We start from the raw sequence: 19,348 nt of genomic DNA, 5'->3' as shown, positions 1-19,348 counted from the left end.
ACCTCACGGGGACCAGCTGTCTTTGTAACTGTCTTGGAGTTGAGGAAAGATGTGTGAGGCCAGGAAAAAGGAATATTGAAAATATTCTATTTTTGTAACTGTTTCTAAGTGAAATACTTTCAAAATGAAAAGTCACAAACAAAAGAGCTATGCTATGGGGGAACACGCTGGAGTGAATATTCTGGTGGAAAGGAAGCCAAACTCCACACTTGGGGAGGGGGAACAGGAGCTAAGAAGTGGGACTTCAGTAACTGGTCGGCCAGGAGATGGTACATGGGGCAAGTGTGGTAGAAAGCTGGGAAGTTTGGTCTGCCTATTAAGGAGGAGACAGCAAGGCCATCTGTCCTCAGCCTGGGACCTTCTGTCACTCTATGCAAGCAGTTCTCTATCCATGCACATTTGTTCCCAGCAGGGCAGCCAAATTTCCACGGCCATGATGGAGGGAAGGCAGAGAGAAGAAATAAATTTCTCCAAGTAAATTATGGGAGAGTTCTGGAACCCTCCAGCCTGGCTATATGGCCTCTGGTGGCCTGGCCATCTTAAAAGCAGGAGGGGATTTCCTGTCGGATCTGGGTATGAGCACTCAGCTTCCTGTTCTCCCCCTGGACAGCTGATTTGAGGATGAAGCGGTCACTGCTGAGTGCTGATAGAAGGTGGGGGGTGAGGATGGGGGTGGGGGTAGGGTATGTTTCTCTCCAAGGCCAGGCCAAGTGCAGACTATAGAGGCCTGGCCACATCAGGGCAGATCATACCCCAGGCCTGTGAATGGTTTGGGGCATGACATGAAACTCGAGCTGGGTCAATGAGAGCTAAACTCAGGACTTCTAGAAAAACTCTAGGGCAGGTGAACCATAATGTGGCAGTGTTGAGCTTGGAAGAGGAATGCCCATGGTGGCTGATCAATCTTGGTCCCCTCAGGACTGCCTGCTGGTAGGAGGAGGCCAACAGCGCCACGAGGTGGTGAGCAAGAGCCTCTATGGAACTCAGCTGGAGGACTCAGATCCTAGCACAATTAATATTGGGGTTGCTGTGCTCAGATTGGGACATGGACCAGAGGCCTCATTGCCTCAGGCAGGAACAGTTAAGGATATTTCAAGTGGCTCTGCTCCACTCTGCTAGCAGGAGTTTGTCTAGCTCCTGTGGCACCTTGTGCAGAATACACTGCTTGGGGAACTTGAAGGGGACCTCAAGGTCATTTTGTGAGAGCAGTCCCAACAGGGATGATGGGTGGGCACTTCCTCATCCACTGTTCTCCTATCCTGCCCCTTGAAACCAGAGGCAGCATGCGGGGGCCCGAGGTATGTCCCCCACCCCCCATGTCCCCTCAGAATGGTACTGTATTTGGAAATGCGGTCTTTAAAGAGGTAATAATGAACCTGAGCCCCAGGGGTGAGACCACTTACGAGAGAGGTACTATGATGAGAAAGGGCCCGTTGATCCGCTTGTGCTCCATGAGGTATGTGATGAGAGCGATGGTCTGGATGGTCTTTCCCAGGCCCATCTCGTCAGCCAGGATGCCATTCAGGTTGTTGTTGTATAGGGACACCAGCCACTCCAAGCCTTTGATCTGCAAGGGGAGGCAAGGGGCCAGGACTGAAGCCCAAGTTGGGTATGAGAGCATTCCCTGCATTGCGGAGACTCAGCACAGACAGGCATGAGGCTGTACCAGCCACATACTGCCTGTGGCTATGGGGATTTTGGGTAGTTTGCTTTCAACCAGCCCATTCCTGTTTCTTGGCCTCATCTGCAGCAATCACTCAAAATCACAGGACTGCTGTGCTGGTGATATGTCTACATAATCTCTTTTTCTGGTACACATTCAAAAATCTTAAGTTTCTACCTGGAAGGGGCACCAGGAAGCATGGCTGCTGGCTCCTGACATTTAAGCCCCCTGGCGTCACCAACACTTTGCAGGGCTCCAGGGACCATGCACCGAGCACCTCTGTGCCCAGGCTGGGCTCCATCTTGGCTTGGCAGCTCCGGAGTTGTGTGATTTTGAGGAATCGCTGCACTCCTTGCTCCTCACTGTCTCCCACTCCCATCGAATGCAGAGATGGAAGCACCTACTAAATAGGGTTGTTGGGCAGCCCGGGTGGCTCTGCGGTTTAGCGCCACTTTCAGCCCAGGGCTCGATCCTGGAGACCCAGGATCGTGTCCCATGTCAGGCTCCCTGCATGGACCCTGCTTCTCCCTCTGCCTATGTCTCTGCCTCTCTCTGTGTCTCTCATAAATAAATAAATAAAATCTTAAAAAATAATAAAATAAACAGGGTTGTTAAGGGATGAAAAGTAAAGGTGTAGCAGCCTCCTATTCAGCCTGGTATACACCCAGCAGACACTGACTGAGTGTACAATTTCATCCTCTCCTGGAGGCAAAGCTAACAGATTGGGTCCCTGCTTCCCAGACAGGGAAACAGAAGTTCAGAGGGGAAGAGCGAGTGTCCAAAGAAAAGACTGGAATGTGGCTTCATCAGCCACCCAACACCGGAGAACCTTAACACTGCTGTGTGGATGCACCTCCTCCAGCCTTACCTGGTACTGTTTGAGGACACCATTGACCATAAGTGCCGACTGCTTATCCACTCTCTCAGTGACAGCGTGGGCCACAGCATAATAGGACTGCAGGCCCCGAGCAAGGGCCTGGGACACGCCATACTCATCATCAACGTCTTGCTTGGCATTCCTGGGAGCAAGATGGAAGCACTGTGTGAGGACACACGTACCTATCTGTGACAATGTGCTTCTGACACAAGCCTCTGCTGAGTTGCCCTTTCTGCCCAATGAACCATGGCCTGAGCCATAAAATAAGCTTAAGTGTAGTCAAGAGAGTCTGAGGGTAGGCCAGGCCACAACTACTAATCCAAGGGGGCCCAAGACTAGACTCATGGATCCCAACCCCACCGTCCCAGATCAGGAATCAGGTCACTGCCACAGCACAGAGTGCTTCTTTCAGCTAGAGGCTGGTCCTATAGCCTGCCCTCTCCTGGGTACTCATGAGCATAGAGAGAAAATGCACACAGCACAGCCTCACACAAAACCAGAATCATTTATAGTATGGCTGTTTTAAGATCCAAAATGGAATTATTTTTTAAAAATGACTTTAAACTATCCGTGTTATGGGATCCCTGGGTGGCTCAGCGGTTTAGTGCCTGCCTTCAGCCCAGGATGTGGTCCTGGAGTCCCAGGATCGAGTCCCACATTGGGGTCCCTGCATGGAGCCTGCTTCTTCCTCTGCCTGTGTCTCTGCCTCTCTCTCCCTTTCGGTGTCTCTCATGAATAAATAAATAAAATCTTTAAAAAAATAATAATAGGGGATCCCTGGGTGGCGCAGCGGTTTGGCGCCTGCCTTTGGCCCAGGGCGCGATCCTAGAGACCTGGGATCGAATCCCACGTCGGGCTCCCGGTGCATGGAGCCTGCTTCTCCCTCTGCCTGTGTCTCTGCCTCTCTCTATCTCTCTGTGACTATCATAAATAAATAAAAAAAAAATTTAAAAAAAAATTAAAAAAAAAATAATAATAATAATAAACTATCCATGTTTTGGGGGTGCCTGGGTGGTTTGGTTGGTTAGGCCTTTGGCTTGGGTCCTAAGATCAAACCCCAAATCAGGCTCCCTTCTCAGCGGGGATCTGTTTGTCCCTCTCCTCACTTGTGCTTTCTCTCTTTTCTCTCTCTTATATAAATAAATACAATTTTTAAAAATTAAAAAAAAAAGCTACATTTTATAAATATGGCAGATATAGGTGATCCAACTTCAGCCATATTGTTTCATGCTGTGCTGTGGACTCTACATTTTGAGAAACTTTCAGTGAGTTTAGTGGAATTTTCCCTATCTATGATGATTTAAAAGGACTGCATGTTTGCTCTAGGGTTGCTTTCATACCTAGAGTGTATACGGCTCTCAATCCTCTATTTCTTTTTAAGAGTATCCATTAACTTTGTACTGTAAGCAATGATGAAATCAGTATATTAGCTGTACTTGTGCTTACAAGAGCAAAAGATGAGAAATAATGTGAATGGCCGTCACTAGGGACACACGCACATACAGAACAGCATAACACACCATGCTGCATGGACGACACTCTGTGTACAGTGTCACCTCTGAGAGAAAACTTCCAATGAAAAAATCCAGGGGCAGAAAAGTGTACCTGGATACACGTACACAAGTAAGAAGAAAAATATATACACGTTTTCTTGTTGCACAAAATCTCTCTGAAGACAGATCACGCTGGAAATAGTTTCCTTCTGGGAGGGAGTAGGGTCAGGGGCCCTGGGGAACAAGAGTGAGATGGTTTTTGCTATATCTCCAACTATCTCTCAAACACAAGATGAACCATGTGAATGGATGGAATATTCAATGCCTACAAAAAGCAATGAAATCTGAAGTAAATCAATTCGGTCTGTGTAGTCCACAATGTCTGCTGGCTGGACACTGGTGAGGGCCATCCAGAGGGGGGCACGATTCTAACAGTCCTGCTGAAGCTGCCCTGAAGGAAGCTGGCACAGGAGAGGCCGCAGAGGGATGCCTTACTCAATGATGTGCCGGGCATCCACCTCTGAGACGTCATCACTGTCTGGATCTGGAATCTTCTTCTTCTCCTCAACGGGCAGGTTGGGAGGCTGTGCTGGCTGCGGCTGTTCCTCCTCCTCCTCCTACCAAGATACAAGCTCGCGTCACCTTAGGCCACTGCACAGGGGCAGGCACAGGGCTCCCAGGGGAAGAACATACTTTTGGAATTGAGTGCTGTTTTCATGCCCTCTTACTATCCTGGAATGTATCATGCCTCTTCTTTGCCTCTTCCTTAATTGGTCAGTTTAAGATTTTCAGTTTGCCTAGCATGGAGCACAGATACTTCTTTTTAAAGCTATCTCAGGGTATTGCCTTCTTTTTACTAACAGCAAACTCCTCATGCACCACGCTTCCCATCACAAAATCCATACTCCCATGCTTATTCCTTGCCTGACCAACTCAAAGCAGTTTTTCACTTGGTTCTCTTGGATTTTCTAAGACAGAAAGAAGCCTTTTAGAGTCAATTTTCAGGATTTGTGCTCTTGATTTACTTCTGGCTTTAACAAGGCTAAAATGTCTACACTATATCCAATAATGGTGGTGAGAACAGCCATGCTAGTTTACTGCAAGGTTTTCTATCAACTTGTATATTAGGTTTACAAGTGTTGTTCTGGGGATCCCTGGGTGGTGCAGCGGTTTGGCGCCTGCCTTTGGCCCAGGGCGCGATCCTGGAGACCCGGGATCGGATCCCACATCGGGCTCCCGGTGCTTGGAGCCTGCTTCTCCCTCTGCCTATGTCTCTGCCTCTCTCTCTCTGTGACTATCATAAAAAAACAAACAAACAAACAAAACAAGTGTTGTTCTTCATTAAAGGGATTTTTCAGCCTTCAATGAGCAGATGGTAAAGGGATTTTGTGGGACATACTGATAAAACACACAGGAATGCATTTCTCAATGTTAAACCATTCTTGTATTCTTGGGTAAATCACACAAAGTGCCAATAGGTTATCTTTATGTATAATGAGACTGCTATAAAACTAAAAGGTATCTGGAATTAATTCTCTAAATAATTACAATAAAAATCCCATGGGATATTCCTTGGAGCATGCAAAATGATTTTATAAATGATTTAGAATAATGAATAGGTTAATAAAAAAAAAAGAATAATGAATAGGTGATAATAGCACAAACATTTTGGGCCAAAAAAATCATAATTGGTACAGACTTATGATCCTAGCTGATATTACGTCTGGAATTAAAATAGGGGTAGGACTTCTGGCTAAGTCTGAGTGAAGAAATCCACAAACACTCTCTTGAGAAAACATCTTTTTGAAGCCAGACAAAACGGGCAAAGGCAACCATTTCAGAGCTCTAGGAGTCTGAGAAGCATTAATGCTTGAAAAACTGCTGGAGCTTGGGTAAGAAGAGTGGGAGATGGTAGCAATTTTACTTGGGACCGCCTTAATCTCTCTTTACCCCCAGCTGTATCTTCAAGGTTCTGCTAGGAAGGCCAAGTCAAGAGCACTGGCAGCTGAAGCTGACAGGGACTCAGTCATTTTGTGGCAGTGGGCAAGGCCCATACTAGCCAGTGGCACTGTTGATATGTCAGTGAGGTTCTCAGTTTTGCTTTGGTTGGGAAAGCAAATTACTGGCTAAGCCTGTGACTATTTACAGAGAAAAGTGAAAAAGGGCCTTACAGAAAGGAAAAGCCAGGGGTGACCTGTAGATGGCCTGAACTTGGAACGTGTTCCTTTATATACCTTGATCCGTCAGAGACAGAAGCTTTATTGGCTCAGGATGTCTGACCACAATCACTGCCCAATCATTGGATGACTACTAAGTTACAAAGAAACGTGGCCTCTTCCTAGAAAGCCAGGCTTAAAAATAAAAATGAGTATGAAACCAAGAAAATAAACTGAGCAGAGACACCAAAGGTAGGAGACACCATTGTGGCAAGAATTCCACAGATTCAGCCAAGTAAGTTACTAAATAAACACCACTAGCAAAACCACCACCCAGGAGTGGGAGTCTGAATCCAATGGAGCTAAGAACAGGCTTCCACTCAACACTACAAGGTGAGCCAAAAGGGAAAGTGTGGTGTGGCTTCAGGGGAAAAGCAACTGAGCTTGTTTCTGTTCCCAGATGGTGAACTTAGTATATAATGTTTGAAGCAACGATTATTATAAATACATTCAAAGAACCAAGGGAAACCATCTTTAAGCACAATAAATCAACAAATACAGAATCTCCATAAAAGGCAGCAATGACAAATTTCCCAAATTTGATGAAAACCAAGAAACTACCCAGCTGAGAAGCTGAACAAACACTAAGGGTTGAATAAATACAAAGGAGAGAGTTCACAATTTGCTGAAAACAAAGCCAACGACAGTAAAACCCTGAAAGCAAGAAAGGGAAAACTGAATCATCAAGTACAGAGGAGCATCAATACGATTAATGGCTAAATTCTCCCTTGAAATGGAGACGAAAAAGTAGTGGAATAACACATTCACAAGGAAAAAGTCTGTCACCAGAGAAAATTGTATTCAATTAACTATCCTTCCAAAGTCGAAGCTACAGAAACACAATCCCAGATTTACCAAGGCTGAGAGAATTTGTTGCTAGCCGACAGTAACTCAAACCCCAAGAGCATTAGAAATGATAAATACATAAGTCAACATAAAAGACTATAAATCCATTGTCCTTAGCTACCCTCTACTGACATATTTAGAACAAATCATAAGATGACAGGAGGTATGAAGCAGAAGACTGCTTTTTGGGTTTACAGCAAATATAGGTGAAATACATATTTATTACATATATATGCACACATACATATACAAATATACATCATACATATATGTGATATATTATGTATACATATAACACAAAGAAAGGGTAGCAAATAGAACTAGATTTTTTTAAAAAGACTTTATTTATTCATTCATGAGAGACACAGAGAGAGAAGAGGGAGAGAGAGCGCGCACGCGCGAGAGAGACAGGTAGAGGGAGAAGCAAGACAGGTAGAGGGAGAAGCAGGCTCTATGCAGGGAGCCTGACTCGGGACTCGATCCCTGGTCTCCAGGATCAGGCCCTGGGATGAAGGCGGTGCTAAACGTTGAGCCGCCTGGGCTGCCCCTGCAAACAGAACTAGATTGAAGCAGAATTTCTATTTTCTCCCAGAATGGAGTTAGTATTAATCTGAAGTATACTGTGATAAATTAAAAAGCATTTTGTAATCCCCAGAGAAACTATGAAGCAAACAACTAAAAAGGTATAGTAATAATGAAAACTTAAAGAATAAAATGATACAGTAAAAACTATTTAACACAAAAGAAGGCAGTGGGATGCCTGGGGGGCTTAGCGGTTGAGCATCTGTCTTTGGCTTGGGGCGTGATCTCCGGCCCTGGGATCGAGTTCCACATCAGGCTCAAGCCTGACTCTCCCCCTCTGCCTGTGTCTGTCTCTCAAGATTAAAAAAATAAAAATCTTAAAAAAGATAAAAAGGCAGTAAAGAAGGAACAGAGGAACAAAAAAAGAACAAGAGATAAAAAAAATAGCCAAATGTAAACACAGTCATATCAATAATTACATTAAACACGAACAGCCTGAAACACAATCAAAAGGCAGGCACTGTCATACTAGATTTAAAAAGCAAGATCTAGCTATCTGCTCTTTCAGATTCAAATGAACAGATAGGTTTGAAATAAAAGAATGGAAAAATATATACCATAAGAAACAGTAACCATATAAAAGCTGGAGGGACTATACTAACCACCAGACAAAACAGACTATAAAACAAGTATTACTAGACACAGAGACAGATATTTAATGATGATAAAATATCAAATACATCAGGAAGATATAATAACAACTAAGTATTTGTATCAACAGAACATGAAAATACATGAAAATACATGAAGCAAAATCTGACAGAATTGAAAGGAGAAATAGATAATTCAACAAAAACAGCTGTAGATTTTACTACTTCCTACTCAACAATAGAACTAAACAAAATTAGAAAGGGTATACATGACCTGAACAACACTATCCACCAACACAACTCAACTATCATACACAGAACACTACACCCAAAGAATGTAGAACATGTGAACATGAAACATTCCCCACAATCCTGAGCCATAAAATGAGTCTCGATAAATTTATTTTATTATTATTTTTTAAAAGATTTTATTTATTTCTTCATGAGATATACACAGAGAAAGAGAGGCAGAGACACAGGCAGAGGGAGAAGCAGGCTCCACGCAGGGAGCCTGATGTGGGACTCCATCCCAGGACTCCAGGATTATGCCCTGGGCCGAAGGCAGGCGCTCAACCACTGAGCCACCCAGGCATCCCAAGTCTCGATAAATTAAAAAAAATTAAAATGAGAGGTCAGAAAACAACACCACCACAAGGGAAATTACAAAATATTTTGAACTGAATGAAAATAGAAACACCACATCAAAATTTACAGGCATGGGGAATTGGGCAGCTTAGTTGGGTAAGTAGCCAACTCTTAGTTTCAGCTCAGGTCATGATCTCAGGGTTATGAGATGGAGCCCCACATCAGGCTCCATGCTTAGTGTGGAGTCTGCGGGTCCCTATAGTTCGGCGCCCTCCCATCCTGGTCTCTGTTTCTCTCAAAAAATAAAAATAAAATTATAGGCTTGCAGTTTAAACAGTGCTTAGAGGGAAATTATAGCTCTAAACAAGTATACTAGGAAAAAAGGTCTTGAATGAATAACCTAAGCTTAGACTGACCATCAAAAAATGAAAGACAAATTACTCAATCACCAAAATGAGCAATTAAACAGATATCACTAACAAATCCACAGAAATATGATAATGAAAAAATGTAAGTAACTATGCCAACAAATAACTAAGATGAAACAAACTCCTAGAAAGATACAAATTACTAAAATCAAGAAAAAAAAAAAGAAAAAATTTGAAAAAAAAAAAATCTTTAACAGTTAATTGCATCAGTAAATAAAAATCTTCTCACAATGAAAAGGCCAGGGCCAGATGGCTTCACTGGTGAGTTCTAACAAATATATTAAGATTTTTAAAAAGACTATATCTATTTACTTAAGAGAGAGAGAGTGTACAGAGAGAGAGAGAGAGAGAGGGAAAAGTAGACTCCCACTGAGCAGAGAGCCCGATGTGGGGCTCAATCCCAGGACCTTGAGATCTTGACTTGAGCCAAAGGCAGATGCTTAACTGAGTAAACCACCCAGGCACCCCCAAATATGATTAATACCAACCCTTCACAAACTCTTCCAGGAAGTACAGGAGAAGGGAACATTTTCCAATCCATTCTGTAGGGCCAATGTTAACCACATCAAAACAGACAAAGATGTCACAAGGAAACTACAGACTAGTATCTCATGCATAGAGACCGAAAAGTCCTCAACAAAATAGCAGCAACACTGCAATATACAGAAAAGATTCTAGAACAAGATAAAGTAGGGCTTATCCTAGGAATCCAAGGTTTGGCTTAATATCCAAATATTAATTTATGTAAGTCATATTAATAGATAAAAAATAAACCAGATGGGGATCCCTGGGTGGCTCAGCGGTTTGGCACCTGCCTTTGGCCCAGGGCGCGATCCTGGAGTCCTGGGATCGAGTCCCGCATCAGGCTCCCGGCATGGAGCCTGCCTCTCCCTCCTCCTCCTGTCTCTCTCTCTCTCTATTATAAATAAATCCTTAAAAAAAAAAAAAAAAAAGACTCTCATGGAGTCTTTAAAAAAAATAAAAATAAAAAAATAAACCAGACAACCAAGTTAATAGACAAAAAATATGAGACAAAATAGAAGAAAACGTACTCAACTGGATAAAGAGCATCTACAAAAACCCTCAGCTAACAGTAGTGATAGACTAAATGCATTACCAGAAAAGGGAACAAGGCAAGGATGTCTGCTCTCAACACTTCTATTCAATGCTGTACTGAAGGATCCAGCCAATGGAATACAGCAAGGAAAAAGAAATTAAAGGCACACAAATGGGAAAGGAAGATGTAAATCTGTCATTATTTATTAAACATGATGAGATCCTATATATGAAAATCCTAAAAAATCTACAAAAAGAAACCCAAAACTATCAGAATAAATAGTATATTAAACATGATGAGATCCTATATATGAAAATCCTAAAAAATCTACAAAAAGAAACCCAAAACTATCAGAATAAATAGTATGAGTTCAGCAAGTTTATATATATATATATATGACCATTATTTTTCAAAACCAATATAAGAAGCTGTATTTTCATGTAATCGCAATAAAGTACCCAAAAATACAACTAAGAAATCAATTCTATTCATAATAGCATGCAAAGAAAAATCTTTAAAACTAAATTTAGCAAATAAAGTATAAAAACTGAACACTGAAAACCACAAACACGGCTAAGAGAAATCAATGATACGAATGAATGGAAACATTCCATGAGTATGAATCAGAAGACTAAATACTGTTTTTTTTTTTATTTTTTATTTTATTTTTTTTTTTTTTAATTTTATTTATTTATGATAGGCACACAGTGAGAGAGAGAGAGAGAGAGAGGCAGAGACACAGGCAGAGGGAGAAGCAGGCTCCATGCACCCGGAGCCTGACGTGGGATTCGATCCTGAGTCTCCAGGATCGCGCCCTGGGCCAAAGGCAGGCGCCAAACCGCTGCGCCACCCAGGGATCCCAGAAGACTAAATACTGTTAAGCTGTGATTCTCCCCAAATCAATATACAGACAACACAAATCCAGTAAAAATTCCAGCAAATATTTTTGGAGTAACCAATGAGCTGACACTAAAATTTACATAGGAACATAAAGGATCTAGAATAGACAATGAAAGCCACAAAACCAGAGGAGTAACACTATCTAATTTCAAAACTTATTATAAATTACAACAGTGAAGATAAAGTGATTGTGGCAAAAAGACAGACATGAAGATTAATAGAACAGAAGTGAGAGGCAGAAACAAAGCCTAACTAACATTTATGGTCAACCAATTTCTTATAAAAGTGCCAAGACTATCTTAAGCAGGGAAGAGTTGGGATGCCTGAGTGGCTCAGCAGTTGAGTGTCTGCCTTCGGCTTGGGGCGTGGTCCTGGAGCCCTGGGATAGAGTCTCACATTGGGCTCCCCACAGGGAGCCTGTTTCTCCCTCTGTCTGTGTCACTGCCCCTCTCTGTGTGTGTTTCTCTTGAATAAATAGACCCTTGAAAAAAAAAAAAAGTAGGGAAGTGTGGTCTTTTCATCAAACGGTGCTGGATAAAGTGAATATCCATACACACAAAAAAAATCTTAGACCTGTATCTCAGACCATAGCCATCAACTCAACTATGACCTTTAATGCTTCAGTTACAAAACTTCTAGAAAACACAGAAGAAAAATCTAAGTGACTTCAAAGAGTTCTTAGATAAAACTCCAAAAGCACAATGCATGAACAACAAAAAATTTGATAAACTGGATTTTGTTAAAATTTAAAAATTTTGCATTTCAAAAGACACCACTGAGGCAAAAAACAAGAGGCAAACTAACTAGGAGAAGATACTGCAAATTATATACTTGATCAGGGACATGTACCAAGAATATATAAAGAATTCTTAAAAAAAAAAAATTTTAAAAAAAAAAAAAAATTTTTTTTAAATTAAAAAAAAAAATTCTTACAACTCAATGATGAAATAACCTAATTTGCAAGGGGCAAAAAAATGAGTAGACTTCACCAAAGAAGATATATGAATGGTGCATAAACATATGAAATGCTCAGCATTATTAGTTACAAGGAAAATGCAAATTAAAGCCACAATGAGATACTTCTAACCACTCACTAGAATGGATATAATCAAAAGGCCAGGGGATTCCTGGGTGGCTCAGTGGTTTAGAGCCTGCCTTCGGCCCAGGGCATGATCCTGGAGTCCTGGGATCGAGTTCTGCATCAGGATCCCTGCATGGAGCCTGCTTCTCCCTCTGCCTATGTCTCTGCCTCTCTCTCTCTCTCTCACTCTGTGTCTCTCATGAATAAATAAATAAAATCTTAAAAAAAAAAAAGATATAATCAAAAGGACAGGTAACACCAAGTGTGGACAAGGATATGGAGAAACTGGAACCTGTGAAATGGTACAACCGCTTTGTAAAAACAGTTTAGCAGTTTCTTAAAAAGGCAAACATAAACTTACCATGTGACCCAGCAATTCCACTCCTACTAATCTACCCAAGAGAAATGGAAACATAAGTCCACACAAAGACATGTATGGTAATGTTTGCAGCAACATCATTCATAAAAGAAAAAAAAAAAAAAAAAAAAACAGAAACAAGACAAATGCTCAACAAAGTGGCACACTGTACAACAGAACAGGACTCAGGAATAGGAATGACCTCTGGATGCACAAACAACATGAATGAGCCTCAAAAACACACTAACTGAAATAAGCCAGACATAAAACATGATATGTTGTAGGACTCCACTTATAGGAAATATCTAGAGAAGACAAATCTATAGACAGAAAGCAGATCACTGGTTTCCTGGAGCTGGGAGGAGGGAGCCAGAACAAACTGTAAATCAGTAGGAGGGAGACTTTTGGGATTATAGAACATTCTAACATGGGGTATGTGGTAATGATTGCACAAGTCTATAAATTCACTAAAAACCACCGAATTATATACTTCCTGTGGGTGCATTTTATGGTACTTAAATTACACTTCTATAAAGCTATTCAAAAATTACAACAAAATTTTATTGGAGAGTCACTACCATCGATGTAAAATGCAACTGAACCCGGGACCCTAAAAAGACTACAATGGATATAAAAACTGAACACATCACTTAAAAAAAATAAAAATAAAAATAAAAAAAAAGTCACAGCCCAGTGGGATGGGAAGGACTCAACTGTGTATGCCAGTTCACTTAGTATTCCTCAGAGGGGCAACAGCATAGAGCCCCATCCCATACCCTACACCAAATAAAATTTCAGATGACCTGAAGTGGTAATGAGGACAAAAGTAAAAGCAGGACAAAGCAAAAGAAGGATTATAGGCGAACACCATGCTGATGTTAGGTAGGGGAAAATACATGAAGACAACTTAAAAAATCAGTTAAAAACCACTTATAACTGATCAGAAATGGGCCAATGACTCAAAGTGTTCATAGAAGAAATCAAAATGGTTAGTTAATACTTGAACAAAATGCTCCACTTTAATAGCAAATAAAGAAATGTCCATGAAAATTCCCTTTGAAAAACTTATGGAGGTGGCAAGGCTTTCGAGGCACTGAAGAAAGCCTTTTAAGACACTCTTGCCCCAACTGAAGGGGAAGTGACAGAGAACACCCAACTGAATGCTAAGGATGGAGACACAGCCTGCAGATAGAAACTGCTCCTATCCTTCCCAAGGACGCAATCTAGAACTAGAACAGAGAGAGGAAACAGGCTCTTCAGTACAACTCTGTCAACGGAGAAATAGCCCCTTAACATGGCATAGTTAAATGATTTAGAGAGTTCACATAACAAACGCAACTATTTACATTGTTCCAAAGAACAGATTATAATGGGCAAACATGTACATGATCTAACAATCACAACTTCACACTGACCTTTCTAGAGGGGAGGTCTTCAAACTGAGTACTTGAAAGATAGCTAGTATAGCTGAGGATGGACAGCTTTAAATTCTATTTAATTAGAGTAATTTAAGATCGAGGAGTCACATGTGGCTAGAGGCTTCTATACTGGACAGTGCAGCTCTAAAGCACCCAATTTCAACCAGGACTGGGGACCTTGGCTGCCCCATGTCTGCTTCCTGCTCCATATGACACCTACCCAGAGCAGGAGAGGATCACAGTGCAAAAGGGTGACAGGTTCTCAAGGTGTGGAAGTTACCACACTGAGAGCCACAGTGGTCAGGAAATGGGACTCTTACCTCCTCCTCTTCTTCTGAGCCACTTTCTTCACTATCAGATCTTGGAGCTACTTCATATCTAGAAAAAATATTAATGTTTTAATACACACTTCACCAGAACCCAAAGGATTTACTTTCCTTAGTGCATTGGACTGCTTCTAAATGAAGGCAAAAATCACTTCTTGCTGCCAGAGCCCCCAGAACAAGGCCAACTCAGGACTCTGGTTATGTCTGGAAATGAAACCCAACTCACCCCGGGTTCATCTCAAGCCAGGCCTCTAGCTGCCCTGCTTTGGGGGCGTCTGTGCCCGTGAGTATCTTCCCACTCTCCACATGGATCACTTTCACCGGCAGGTCACTCATTTGGCTGGTCTCATCCAGAGGCTGAAAAAGAGTCACATGTGTAACTTGAGGTTCTGTGGCTTCCTACCTCAGGGTTCTGCTAACTACAGCCAGCTTGGGAAGTGCCCTCCCAACTCCACACCCAGAACATGGCACAAAACATGCCCAGTGGTTGTGAAAATGGGTTAATGACATTAACAATAACAACAAAAGTTACCGATAAATTAATAATCCAGTAATCATATACAATCTATTGATCGCAGATATTTTTTTTTCAAGGTATTTCATTTTCACATAGATATTATGCTTGCATAGTTCAAACTTCACAAGAATACAGAGTAGGGATGCTCCCTCCACCCTATCTGATGGTTTCTCTGCATACGTGCCTACCAGTATCTGATTCTCACGCAGCCTAGCAGATCAACTCCATGCATAAGAAACAAGGACTGGGCTCTCCTTGTATAAACAAATGTTTATACACAAATTTGTTTATACACAAATGACTATATGATGCATTCTTCTGGCTCCTGGTTTTTCCCATTGATATTACATTTGTAGACTTCTTTAAAGGTCCTCATTCTTTTCTGTTAAACAGCTAACTAGAATATTTGAAAAACAAAACTAACTTTCTCTTAGCAAATATGGAATTTCTCGATTTCTCATTTTGAGATGCTAACATTGGAAGAACATTCCCTCTTCCATTAGCTCCCTCAGATTTCCTGGAGAAAACCTCCAGAATGGGGAAAAAAAAAAAAAAAAAAAGAAAAAGAAAAAAAAAAAAAGAAAACCTCCAGAATGAGGATGAAGTTCTTGGTTTATACCCTTGTTTGCATCTTCCAAGAACTTCTACCATCCCCTGGCCCCCCCCAAAGTGCCACATTCACTGTCAATATTGCCTACACTTTATAGATTAGTCTCCATGCAATCAGATAATCTTGCTGTCAAAGCTGCACACCAAGGAAGTTAACAGCAACCATGTGCCACGCAAACAGGCTCTGCAAACTGCCTCCATGGGCCCCAACTAGTGGACTTTTACCCTCAAGTGCTCCCTGGGATTGGCTAACATGCTGATAGTTGCACTCCCCCTACCCTCAAATTCCGATTCAAAAGGACAGAGCTTTTTAAAAAGCTCTTAGATGATTCAGAGGTGCCAAGGCTGAGAATTGCTGGCTGAGATCAAGCACAGTTCACAGCCACCACAAAGTGATGCTGAGGCTTTCTACTATAACAAAATGCCAGCCCACACTTATAAAAATATAAAGTAAAATCTCATGAGAACCTGGCTGGCTCAGTCAGTAGAGCATGAGAATCTCAGTATCAGTGTTGTGAGTTCAAGCCCCACACTCAACATAGAGCCCACTTAAAAGATAAATTAAATTAATAAAATAAAATTTCATGAAATAAATACGTATTTGAGTTCATCACTGGTCATTCAGCTTAGGAATCTGGCCTACAGGAAAAAGTGTGCATCTGCTATGGGCTGACTTCTGTCTCCCCCAAATTCAAATGCTGAAGCTCCAACTTTCCAATGTGGCTATCTGTGGAGATGAGGCCTTTGGAGGGTAATGAAGGTTAGCTGAGGTCACAAGGGTGGGGCCCTCAGGGTGGTATAGTACCCTTGTAAAAGACAGCAAAGCTTGCTCTTTGGGGATACAGCGAGACAGCAGTCATCTATAAGCCAGGAAGAGACCCCTCACCAGGAACTGACCTTGCTGCACTGTAGTCTTGGATTTATAGCCTCTAGAACTCTGAGAACATAAATATGTTATTGAAGCTACTCCAGCCATGCTGGTTTGTTCTGGCAGGCTGGGAGAGAATGTGGAAAGGTAATGTACTAGGAGGCTCATACAACAACGTGTGCAACAGGAAAAAGGGAACAAGGGAGGGGCATGTGGTGGTGCATCAGAGCCAAGCAGCACAGGATCTTCATCGCAGCTACAAATGTGAAGCAACCTAAATGACTATCAGTCTGAATGCAGAAAGGGATTCCAACATATCGGACACTATAAAATTAAAATAGAATTAATAGACCAATTTGGAAAGATATTCTGCTGAATGTAAAGAGTTTAGCTATGTCTAGATTGCCCCAAATGGTCTTAAAACAATACAAAAAGGATGTAGGCATAAACATTCCTGGAAGTACAGATAAGACATCAACCAGGGATCAACATGCAGGCCTGTGAGAAGGGCAGGTGCCATGGGGGCTTTTGCTTTTCATCATACTGTTTAAATATTTTCTCCAAGAAATACTACATTTTGGTCACACTGGAAAGAATAAGGTAAGTGTATGTGAGCCAACGTGGGAAGATGTCAGAGATACAATGCAAGGCTGGAAAAAGAAAACCATCTGGTGGCACATACATAGAAAGGGCCCCAGAGCAAACACCCCAACGGTTATTCACAGTTTTCTTCTGGGTGGTGGGAGTGAGGAGGGGGTGAGGGAGGTGGGAAAGGAAACACCACTTATTTACACCCCTCTCTTTTATACATCTTTCCTCCAAATGAGTGTACTGAGTAAGACGGTGGCTCTCTGGAGGCGGGTAGGGATGTGGGAGGAAAAAAACTATGTGTGGAGACAGGCAACCCCTCTCTGGGCAGGCTACTTTGTACATTCTGACTTTTCAAACCAGGCTGATAAGGTTTCACATATGAAATACATACATGATGAGTAAATAAATCAACAAGGACAGGGGAAACCACACTAATGTGGGCACAGGGGAGAACTAATCCAAATAACTTTTAAATGTAATACTTGGAGCACATAATTTCAGGCTGAGTAACTCCAAACACACACTAAACTCTAGCTAGGAGGCCTTCTTTGGCAGAGGAGTACGAGTTAACAATTCTGAATGTATTTCCTAGAATTTCCTGGAATTGAGCAAATAAGGAAATATACCATAGCTATATACCATAGCTAAGGGGAGCAAGGTTTCAGGCTGTTATAATAAAGAAAGAGGGAAAGATAGAAATAACCCTATGGTAGTGGATTAGATGCAGAGATATCCATGTGAACTTAAGGTTCTGAATATATACAATGGCAATGCAGATATGTATGCCATTTCCTAGATCTATTTGCCAAGAGGGCCTAGAAACAATGACACTCTATATCAATAGTCACAATCAAAGAGAGATCTTATGGCCACCTGGCTGGCTCAGTGAATAGAGTACATGATTCTTGATCTCACGGTTGTGAGTTCAAGCCCGATGCTGAATGTTGAGCTTGCTTACTAACTTACTAAATAGAGACAGAGAAAGAAATTGGTCTCTAAATAATGGTTGGAAAAGCAGAGGATGAGCTTGGGCCATTTGGTGTGCAAAGGAATAAGGGAGCCCTCAGAGGATGCATGAGCTAATTGGAAGGGCCTCTTACTGGCCCAAATTGGAATAATCTGAATATCAAAATAATGACCGTAAAGGATTAAACTAAATGAGAATCCTGTAAGTCATCTAACAAATGCTGAAGAAGGGACGTCTGGGTGGCTCAGCAGTTGAGTGTCTGCTTTTGGCTCAGGGCGTGATCCCGGTCTGGGGATCAAGTCCCACATTGGGCTTCCTGCAGGGAGCCTGTTTCTCCCCCTGTGTCTCTGCCTCTCTCTCTGAATTTCATGATTAAAGAAATCACAGTGTTGGGGAAGGGCAGGCTGGAGTGGGGAATCACCATTTTGTACCCAACACGCCAAAAACTGATATTGGGAGAAACCAATTAATAGATGAAGAAACTAGTGGATGGAAATCTGAGAACGTAAAATATGTTTAAAGAGCCTTGAGCATCTCTCCACAAGCTATTTAATAATTATAAAAGGAAAAGTAGGAACTTTTCATCACAAATGCCTTGGCAGACAGCAAGGAATAATGGTCAATATAACCAGTGACTGAAGACATCTATGCCATGCACTCCTGAGGTGACCCACGGAGGACACGGCGTCACTCTGGGCTCTACCTGCCAGAAACACATGACCTGAATCTAATCATAAAGAAACAGCAACTCAAATCCAAATTAAAGGCCCTGTAGGAAATACTTGGCTTGTGCTCTTCAGAAATGCCAAGGTCAGAAAAAGCTAAAAGGAAGTGAGGAGGTGTTCAGGATCAAAGGACTAGAAGGACCACCACTGAATGCGATGCATGGCCACACCTTAGCAAATGTTGGGGATGAGATCACAGTATTACTACAGCCGTGTTTGTTTCTGCTTGGTGATCACTGCACAGTTACCAAATAGGACCTTATTTTTAGGAAACACACTGAAGTGCATGGAAGGAAAGGGTCTTCATGTCTGCATCTGACTCTAAGATAGTTTAGGAAAAAAATGTGTGAGAAAATGGGGAACCCAGGTGAGGAAGAGGCAGGAATTCTTTGTCCTGCAATTATGTTAGAGTGAAACTAAAAAAATAACAGCATGTACAAAAGAGAGAAGTCTGGAAGGAAACATGCCCAGGAACTGACAATCTACCCTCTTGGGAGTGGACTGAGGAGGGGTGGGATGTGGCAAGGGACAGAAGTGGATTCTTCCCATTGTCATAGACAGTGCTGGTGATTTGAAAAGAAAAAAAAAAAAAAGTTAAAGGATGCAATAGATCTAAGCTCCCAGGGTTGGGCTGGCCCTTCATGAAAAGAA

At 42.0% G+C, this 19,348-nt stretch overlaps 1 protein-coding gene across 6 annotated transcripts in view; it reads right to left on the bottom strand.

Moving 5' to 3' along the window:
• SMARCA4 (SWI/SNF related, matrix associated, actin dependent regulator of chromatin, subfamily a, member 4) overlaps window positions 1–19,348 on the bottom strand; it is a 93,929-nt gene that overhangs the window by 43,606 nt on the left and 30,975 nt on the right. For all 6 annotated transcript variants that reach the window (XM_041762097.1, XM_041762098.1, XM_041762099.1 and 3 more), the window contains exons 12-16: window positions 14,647–14,777; window positions 14,415–14,472; window positions 4,529–4,650; window positions 2,532–2,682; window positions 1,404–1,567 (exon numbers count right to left, since the gene is read on the bottom strand). In XM_041762097.1, coding sequence (XP_041618031.1) covers window positions 1,404–1,567; window positions 2,532–2,682; window positions 4,529–4,650; window positions 14,415–14,472; window positions 14,647–14,777 — 626 coding nt within the window. The remainder of the gene's footprint in view (window positions 1–1,403; window positions 1,568–2,531; window positions 2,683–4,528; window positions 4,651–14,414; window positions 14,473–14,646; window positions 14,778–19,348) is intronic.

The sequence above is a fragment of the Vulpes lagopus genome, chromosome 7, assembly GCF_018345385.1.
Source record: "Vulpes lagopus strain Blue_001 chromosome 7, ASM1834538v1, whole genome shotgun sequence".
NCBI lineage: Eukaryota > Metazoa > Chordata > Mammalia > Carnivora > Canidae > Vulpes > Vulpes lagopus.
This window is presented reverse-complemented; position numbering and strand designations above follow the sequence as displayed.